Source organism: Vespula pensylvanica, chromosome 18 (assembly GCF_014466175.1).
Source record: "Vespula pensylvanica isolate Volc-1 chromosome 18, ASM1446617v1, whole genome shotgun sequence".
NCBI lineage: Eukaryota > Metazoa > Arthropoda > Insecta > Hymenoptera > Vespidae > Vespula > Vespula pensylvanica.
The window spans coordinates 3,124,962-3,134,606 of NC_057702.1; the positions used below are offsets into that span (position 1 = coordinate 3,124,962).

A 9,645-nucleotide genomic window follows, 5' to 3' on the forward strand; every position below is an offset into this window, starting at 1 on the left:
AAAGATCGAATAAAATAACGAGATTTAAATTGGTTAATTGTGATTGTTATTTTATTATCTTTGCAAAACTTTCTTGTTCGCTCGTTTAAACGATACGAATGATTTACAAAGAGAACGGATGAAAATTATTATCAAAGAAAGAAAGAGAGAGAGAGAGAGAGAGAGAGAGAGAGAGAGAGAAAGAGAGAATGAGAGAAGAATAAAATGAAGTAAACTTTAACCTCGATAAGAAAAAAAATTATGTCCGATTTAGACAGACAGAGGACGAAGAAAAAGAGAGAGAAAGAGAAAGAAGGAAAAGAAAAGGCTTTTTGTGTAGCACTTGACTTGAGTCAAGCATCGATCATTCTCCTTTTTCTTCTTCATTTTCTTCCTTTTTTCTTTTTTTCTTTTTTCTTTTTTTTTTTGACATTCTTCCTTTCTTTCTTTTAAGGAAAAAGAAGATTTCTCTCCGTACATCTCCTTTTCTCTTTCTGAATTTTCCCAAAATTTCTATTTCATCCGTTTCTCTCGTGACTCTCATACGCACTATAATTATTTCAAATTCATTGCGAAACAATTCATTATGAATTGTTTTAATTTGAATTTTGTACGAAAGAATTCTCTATAAGAACGAACGATCGACGAACGATCTTTCTCTTACGATCTTACATTAAAAATAAAAAAAAAATAAAAAAATAAAAAAAAGGAAAAGCAAAGAAAGAGAAAAAGAGAGTAGAAGGAAAAAATAAGAAAAATCCCAAAGAAGAAGAAAGAAAGAAAGAAAGAAAAGAAATTCTATTTTTCAGGAAGGGAATCCATAATTATTGGCTGAAAGGATAGAAGGCCACGTTTCTTGAGAAGTTGCTTGCTTCGATCATTAGGGACACCGATATCGAAGAGATTCTATTGGCCTAGCTATCGATGATCACGTTCTCTCTCTGTCTATCTTTCTCTGCTTCTTTCTATTTCTATCTCTCTTTACTTCTTTCTATCACTATCTCTGTCTCTCTTTATATATATATATATATATATATATATATCTCTCTCTCTCTCTCTCTCTCTCTCTCTCTCTGTCTCTGTCTCTCTATCTTTCTCTTTCTTTCTAAATCTTTTCTTAATACTCTCAAAAGATTACGCGATGTGATAAATCCGATGAAAATTTTCTTAGCTAAAGTTCCGTTCTAATAATCATCGTCAAAGGATTAGAACGAATATAACCTGGTTGCATTGATTGGTTCTACATATGTAAGTGATAAGTAAGTAAGTAAGTAAGTAAGTAAGTAAGTATGTAAGTATTTAAATTGAATGTATCGAGAAAAGAAAATGAAGGATGGTTCGAAATTACATAGATAAATAAATAAATATATAAATATGATATACATATATAATATATAAACATACATAGATATATACGTATGTAGATATGTATATATGTAAGATAGTGTTGTGAGAAAAAAAGAAAGATAAAATTGAAAGAAAAAGAAAGAAAGAAAGAAAGAGGAACAAGAACGATATCACCTATATGTTGATAATGTAACAAAAGTGACGACACGGTAAATAAACAGTAGCCCAACTATAAACGTTTGAAATCGGGTCGGTGAATATATATATATATATATATATATATATATATATATATATTTATATAGAAAGGGCCAAGAGAAGGGAGGAAAAACTCATTGCCTTTCATGAGGACGCCCATGAGACGAGGAAAGCTCGTACCAGAGACCGATGGTCATTTCTAGATCCCATCCAATTCTTTTGCTAAAGTACTACTCCGTCTGTTCGTTGGATTATAAATAAAGATGAGAGAAAGAGAGAAAGAGAGAAAGAGAGTCAGAAAAAAGAAAGAAAGAGAAAGAAAGAGAAAGAAAGAGAGTCAGAGAAGAAGAAAAGATAGATATAGAAAGAATAAGAGAGAAAGAGAATCAAACAGAAAGAAGGAGAGAAGGAGAAAGAAAATCAAAAAGATAGAGAGAGAGAGAGAGAGAGAGAGAGAGAGACTAAGACAGGTGGATAGAAGCTATCGAACTTTTTGATAGATCGTCTTGCCTATCTTCCAAGTACAGAATGCTGACCATCCAAAAACCAAATTCGATTAATAACCTTTCCGACTTTCTTTCGGATTCGAAAATAAATCGAGAGAGATAGAGATATAGATAGATAAGTAGATAGATAGTTAGATAGATAGATAGAAAGGAGAGATAGATAAAGAAGAATAATTCTTTTATCGTTCGAAGCTTTCTGAATTTTTCTAAGACCGCTTTCGTTGCCACTCAAAGGATAAGAGATCCGACGAAACGAATCGTAGATATCCCTGTTTTAGTATCCTTCTCTCTCTTTCTCTCTCTTTCTTTTTCTCTTTCATTCTATTTAACTATCTATCTATCCATCTATCTATCTATCTATCTATCTATCTATCTATCTATCTCTTTTTTTCTTTTCAGCAATTACAGGATAAGTGAGTTCCCCTGTAATCTTGTTATATTTGCTACGATCCGTCTGAAACCTTCTCGTTCATGGCGCACTAATATTTCTTTCCTTTTCTAACACCAAACACTCGATTTTACCAAACACACTTTTACACACATATACACACGAATATATATATATATATATATATATATATATATATATCGAATTGATCTTGGCTAGATCAACGATCCCCTATAACCATATACTTCGAATCAATCACCGATACTTATTTACTTACTTACTTACTTACTTACTTACTTACTTACTTACTTACTTACTTACTTACTTACTTAGATATTAGTCGATTTTTTTTCTCTCACACGAAAGAGATAGAAAAAGAAAAAAGAAAAGAAATTAATCGATCCGTTCGATGAAACCTAATGTCATTTATAATAATATTAATTCTCTCGAAATCTCACAAACAAGTTTACTATCGTCTAACGTTTGCGTTATGAAAAAGTTAGAGCCAAACGTTATCGTTCAAACGTTGTCAAGAACAATCAAGTACCCATCCCTATCGAGATAATATTCGAATTTAAAAATAAAGAAGGAAGGAAAAAATGATTACGATGAGATAGTGAGTGGTAAAGAGAGATAGAGAAAGATATATATATATATATATATATATATATATATATATATGTATATAAAAAATGGAAGAGAGAGAAGGATAGCGATTCGCTTTGGAATTAATTGCGAGGGATGAAGGATCGGGAGGGTTGCGTCTGGTTTGCCGAGAAGAGTGTCGGCTGCCACGAACAGCCCTTCAGAAGGGCTGCTGGAAGGGTGAATGAGAGAGAACGAGAGAGAAAGAGACAGAGAGAGAGAGAGAAAAAGATAAACTCAGTTATATATATACATATATACACATCTCTGTGTGTGTGTTGTGTGTATGTGCGTGTATAGGGTGTCCTACATAATATGAACAAGCTGTATCTTCTAAACGATCAAAAATAGATAAAAATATTATAGGTCAAAGTTAAATGGTATCAGACGATACGCAATGTACAAATAATTTCATACACTTCTGTTCATCGTTGCATCACAAAAATGCAACTATATTGCTTTTCTTTTTTCTCTTTTTTTTTTTTTTTCTTAATGTCAACTTATATCTTTGATCGCACCAATCGATGTAGTTTCTTTTTTGTTTTTTTTTTTTTTTTTTTTTTTTTTTTTTTTTTTTTTTTATATATATATATATATATATATATATTGTACATAAAATATGCGTTAACTTGATTATGACTTTATGAATTTTATCATAGATAGAAGTTTCTGAATTATTTCTGAAGTATCGTTGGCAAGTCCCACGCAATTGATACGGAACAGGTCGTATCTTCGAAACGTTTAGAAATAGATAGAAATGTTATGAGTCAATGTTATTTATGGTGCATTGGTGCGTAAGAAAAATGCAAATATATTTTTTCTTTTTTTTTTTTTTTTCTTTTCAATGGAAAAGCTGAATCTTTGAATTCTAGAATCGATGCAGATTTATTTTTTTATTATTATTATTTTTTTTTTTATATACTGTGCATAAAAGTATCAACATACTTATCCTTAGAAATCCTTAAACTTATACTTTAAAAAGTTATGCTAGCTAAATTTTTCTGAATTAATCAATTCTGTCGGCAAGTGTTACACCAAGTGTTAATAATATTCTTATGTATAGATTTAGGACATGCATTAGTATGTTAATATTTTTACGTAGAATATTAAGGACTGCATTAATTGGACTGCAACAATCGAAAATGTTTGTGTCTATATTTAAAAAAAAGGAAAAGAAATTTGTAGTAGTATTTTTCTAACGTATCAACGCACAAAAGTATATAAAATTATTATCATTAATATTTTATTTATATCATATAACATTTCACTTGTTTCTTTATTTTCTTCTTTTTTTCTTATATAAACATATAAATATTAGAAACAATATTTAAATAGACCTATATAAAATTTCACATTAAAACTAGATAGGATTATATAACAATAGAATTAAATGATATTTAACATCAGAACTAAACAGAAATAACATTATTAATATTTAGAAATAAATAAAATTTAACATTAACTAATAACATTACTTTCTATTTTCAACTTATTAAAAGATATAACCTGTTCCAGTTACGTAGGACACCCTATATACATATATATACACCATAATATATATATAAACACATAACACACACACACACACACACACACACACATATAGTTAGAAATCCTTAATATGGTTCGCACAATAAAAAAATTCTTTTTTTTTACTATTAATATCCATAAATATTAAAAGCAATATTTAAATAGATCTATATAAAATTCCACATTAAAACTAGGATTATAAACACTAAAATTAACTCAGAACTAGACAGAAATAACATTGCTAATATTTAGAAATAAATAAAATTTAATATTGACTAATAATATTATTTTCTACTTTCAACCCTTTAAAACATAGTTTGTTCCAATTGCCTAGGACACCCTATATACATATATACACCATAATATATATATATATATATATATAAACACATACATACATACATACATACATACATACATATATATATAGTTAGAAATCCTCAATATGCTTTGCACAATAAAGAAATTCCGCGATCTGAAGGCGTAGGTGATGATACTGGCACACACGATCCAAGAAGAAGGTTAAAGGGGCAAAGAGGGGAGGTAAAAGTAGTAGTAGGAGTAGGGTTAGAAATAGGAATAGGAAAAAGAGGGTGGGGACAAGACTTACGGATACGAGAAACGGGGAAAAAGCTCCCGATGTCGAACGAACAGGAACGAAAGGAGGATTCTTTACTCTTTGCCCGACATCTTCGACGAACTTCTACCAACGAAGAAGCTCCCGGAGATCCTCGAGAGTTAATGAAATCCATTTTGCCTGCTGACTCCTTCTAACCCCCGAGAGAAGAAATCTTCTTCCCTTTTGAAATAGCACGATGCCCGTCTTCGATATTCACTATTCGCTCTTTCATAATTTTTTTTTTTTTGCTTCCTTTTTCTTTTTTTTTTTTCTTTTCCTTTTTTCTTCTCTTTTCTCTCTCTCTCTCTCTCTCTCTCTCTCTCTCTCTCTCTCTCTCTCTCTCATCTGTTTTATCTTTTTTTCTTTTTTCTTTTTCTTTTTCTTTTCTTCTTTTTTTTTTTTTCATTCCTTTCCGCTTTTCATCGTCCTCTCATTCTTTACTATTTATTTTTACTATTTATTCTCCAGTCACAGTTACCATCAACTTTTTTTCTTTTTGTAAATGTAAGAATTATTATTACTCGTCGTAGGACGAGTCAAAATATTGTATAATATTTTTGATTTAACGAGACAGCTTTTTTGTTGCTGTTTTCTTTCTCTCTCTCTCTCTCTCTCTCTCTCTCTCTCTCTCTCTCTCTCTCTCTCTTTCTCTCTCTCTTGTGATATATTTTAAAATATAATTTTCGTATCGATGAGAGTATTATTTCGTTCGTTGTGTGTACGTATTTGTTACGGTTCAATCTTATAAATTTTATAAATCGGATAACGGGGATATTCCGTACACCATAAAAAGTATGTCATAGAAATCGTCGGTTTGTATCTACGAATCGCGTTATATGAGGATTACGAGATCTTAATGGAAAGAAATAGATTGCTGAAATTAGTTTTCAATTTTATATATACATACATACATATATATATATATATATATAAAATTAAAGTATATATGAAACAATAAGTAATATATAAAAATAAATATATATACAAGATAATAAAAAAGAAATAAATAATATATATATATATATACATATAAAAGTAAATTTATAATATATATTTGAAAAAAAGAATACGTATATACATATACATCTTAAAAGTTTCAAGACAACGTTATTGCATGTAAACAAAAATTAACTTGTAATTAAAGAAAACGATCCGATTATAAAAAAGAAAAAAATAAAGAAAGATTAGAAGACAGATTAGAAAATAGAAGAGAGAGAAAGAAAGAGAAAGAGAAAAAAAGTCGATCGTCGATTTGACAAACGCATCGTTGCCATAATTACGACGAAGTTAACATAAACAAATAAAATCATATACATATACATACATACATACATACATACATACATACATACATACATACATACATACATATATCTAAATAAAAAAAAAGAACAAAAAATATATACGTACACACACACATATATATATATATATCTAAAAAATTTCCACACATCGTTACCGCGTTTAAACAAAAATTAACTTGTAATTAAATAAAACGAACTCATTATAGAAAAAAAAAAAAGATAATTAGAAAGTAAAAGAAAGAGAGAGAGAGAGAGAGAGAGAGAGAGAGAGAAACAGAGATAGAGATAGAAAAAGAGAGAGTGAGAGAAAGTCGATCGTCGGTTTGACAAACGCATCGTTGCTATAACTACGTGGAGGTTGGCATAAACAAACAGAATCGTAATCGTACTCGTCGTTACCATTACCACCATTATCTCTCTCGTCTTGTTTTCGTAGGAAAGGGAGGAAGGACGTAGGATAACTATAGGAATGAAAATTTTCTAGTTAAAGTTCTTCCATTACCGAGGTGGACGATGACCATCGAAGTGAGATGACCGTCGAAGAGATTTACGTTTCGAATTACCAACCCAACCCAACCCAACCCAACCCCCATAAGTTTTTGCAAGACGATGGAGAAAAACAAGTTCGGGGGATTTAAAGCTACTTTTGCCTTCCTCATTATCGTATCAACTGGGAAACATTTAATAAAGGGGGTAAGCTCATTTTAAGACTCAAAATCAGGATTCATCTTTGATTTTATCTTAAGGATAGATAGATAGTCTTATCTAATTGATAAGTCAGTACAAAGTTAGCTAACTTAGAAGAAACTAGAGAGTATATACGTGATAGAGTCTTGTCTCTTTGTCTATGTATTTATGTATTTATATATGTATGTATCAATGTATGTATGTATGTACGTTTTGTGTGTGTATGTGTGTGTGTGTCTTTCTCTCTGTCTATCTTGCAAATAGTATTCGCTCATTGAATTCTATTCACCTCCGAGGGCTGAAGTTGCACCCTCGATTCGATTATAGAGCCCAACCCCTCTAACACTCTCCTGTCTCTTAGTGTGTCTCGCTTAACGAATCTTTCAAGGGAAGAGTCTTGATTCTGTCTACGATTTATGTCTTACTTTCGTCATAACGTCATACATATATACACACAGAAATTATATATATATATATATATATATATATATATATCTCACTCTTCCTCTTTACCTACCTTCTAAAACTTTCTACTAATGAATTCCATATTAATGTATTCACGTTTCTTTTCTTTCCCCCTTTTTTTTTTTCTTTTCTTTTTATTTTTTCTCCATTTTGTCGACAGACCCTCGCAAAGATCTAAAAGCTTCCAAATAGAAAAAAAGAAGATAAGAAAAAAGAATCTTGTCTCTTACGCATAGAAGAAAAAGAAGAAAAGGAAGAAAAAGAGGAAGAAGAGGAAGGATCAAGTAGCTACTACCTGTAAAAAGAAGAAAAACAAAAAAAAAAAAAAAAGAAGAAAAAGAAAAGAAAAGAAAAGAAAGGCAAACGAACGAATTCGAACGGTCAGAAACGATGCTAGAAATTAATAGAATGATTAATACCGGGACACTCGAGGCAATTGGTCGTCGTTCGAAAATCGGATAGAAAAAAATAAAGAAGAAAAAAAAAAAAAAGGAATAAAAAAAAAATTAATACTATGGAGGAAACTTGGAACGAAAAATAATCAACTTTTAACTCGAACGAAAGTAATTAATATTATTTCAATTACCTAACGGAGGGATATTATCGATCGTTATCAAAATCAAGTCAAGATTTTACAAGTCAATAAACCCCAAAGGCGGAACTAACTCCCAGTGGGCTTAAACGTCAAAACCTCTCTCTCTCTCTTTCTCTCTTTTTTGTTTTTTAAATCTCCTCTTCCTTTCTCATTCATTTTTCATTATCTTCTCTCTCTCTCTCTCTCTCTCTCTCTCTCTCTCTCTCTCTCTCTCTCTCTTTCTCTTTTTTCTTTTTTCTTTTCCTTTCTTTCTTTCTCTCTCTTTCTCTCTCTTTCTCTCTCTTTCTCTCTCTTTCTCTCTCTCTCCCTTTCTTAATCCTTTATTTTCCTATCGTCCTTCCTTCCTTTCTTCCTACGTTTCTAAATTTTTGTCGTTAAATAAAATATTAAATGAATGAATGTATACACCTTGAAGAAATTTGTCGAGAACATTTCGTCTCTTTTATTACAACTCTTTCTTATCGGTATCTTTTCTTTTTCCTTTCTTTTCTTTTTTTCGTATCTACAGCTCTTTCTGTTGATCTATATATTTATACACACATACATACGTATTATCGATCATTTGTTAACGAATGATTTGTAAATAAAACACTCCTTTCTCTCTTTCCTCCTTTCTCTTTCTTTCTTTCTTTCTTTCTTTCCTTCTTTCTTTCTTTCTCTCTCTTTTTTATGTATGTACTTTAAACATTTCAATCTATCTGTAATAAACTCTAATAGATAATAATCTGTTATAAGACAGGACTTTTCATTTCTTTTTTCTCGACCCGATTACAATTACAACGAAAACTTTTCAATCGATAAAATGCTAATTAATTATGATTGCGATTGATTTGCTAATTTTTGTTTTTTTATTTATTTTATTATTTCCTTCTCTTTTCCTTCAAATCCTACCTCCTCTATTTTCTCTTCTTTTTTCTTTCCTCATTCAAGTTCGACAACGATATACAATAATGGCACGGTCGAAACGTTTTAAACGTTTCTCACGGAGAGAAACTTTTCTTCTTTTTTTCTTTTTCCGTAATATTTTCTCTTTCTTTTTTTTTTTTCTCTTCTTCTTCTTCTACTTCTTTTTTCTTTCTTTTCTTCCCTCGCGAAACAATAGGCCATTCATTCAACTGCTAATTGCTTCGTGCAAGATCCCGTTACTCACTTACTTACTTACTTACTTACTTACTTACTTACTTACTTACTTACTTACTTTAGTGCTTTGCAAAAAATGAAAGAAAAAAAAAATAATAATAATATAATACAACAGAAGAAAAGAAGAGTTTTCTGGTTTTTCTTTTTCTTCAATATAAATTTCGAAGCTGTCAGAGAGATCGTAAGTTTTTGTAAATTGACAAACGTATAAATTAATTCAATAAATCAGGGCAATGTTGCAC

General features: G+C 30.3%; 1 protein-coding gene across 1 annotated transcript in view; it reads left to right on the top strand.

The window, feature by feature from the left end:
* The window catches only part of LOC122635601, a 2,466-nt gene extending 2,453 nt beyond the window's left edge, over positions 1–13 (top strand). The window contains exon 5 of the mRNA XM_043825983.1: positions 5–13. Within this exon, the coding sequence (XP_043681918.1) occupies positions 5–13 (9 nt within the window). The remainder of the gene's footprint in view (positions 1–4) is intronic.
* Positions 14–9,645: the final 9,632 nt, after the last annotated feature.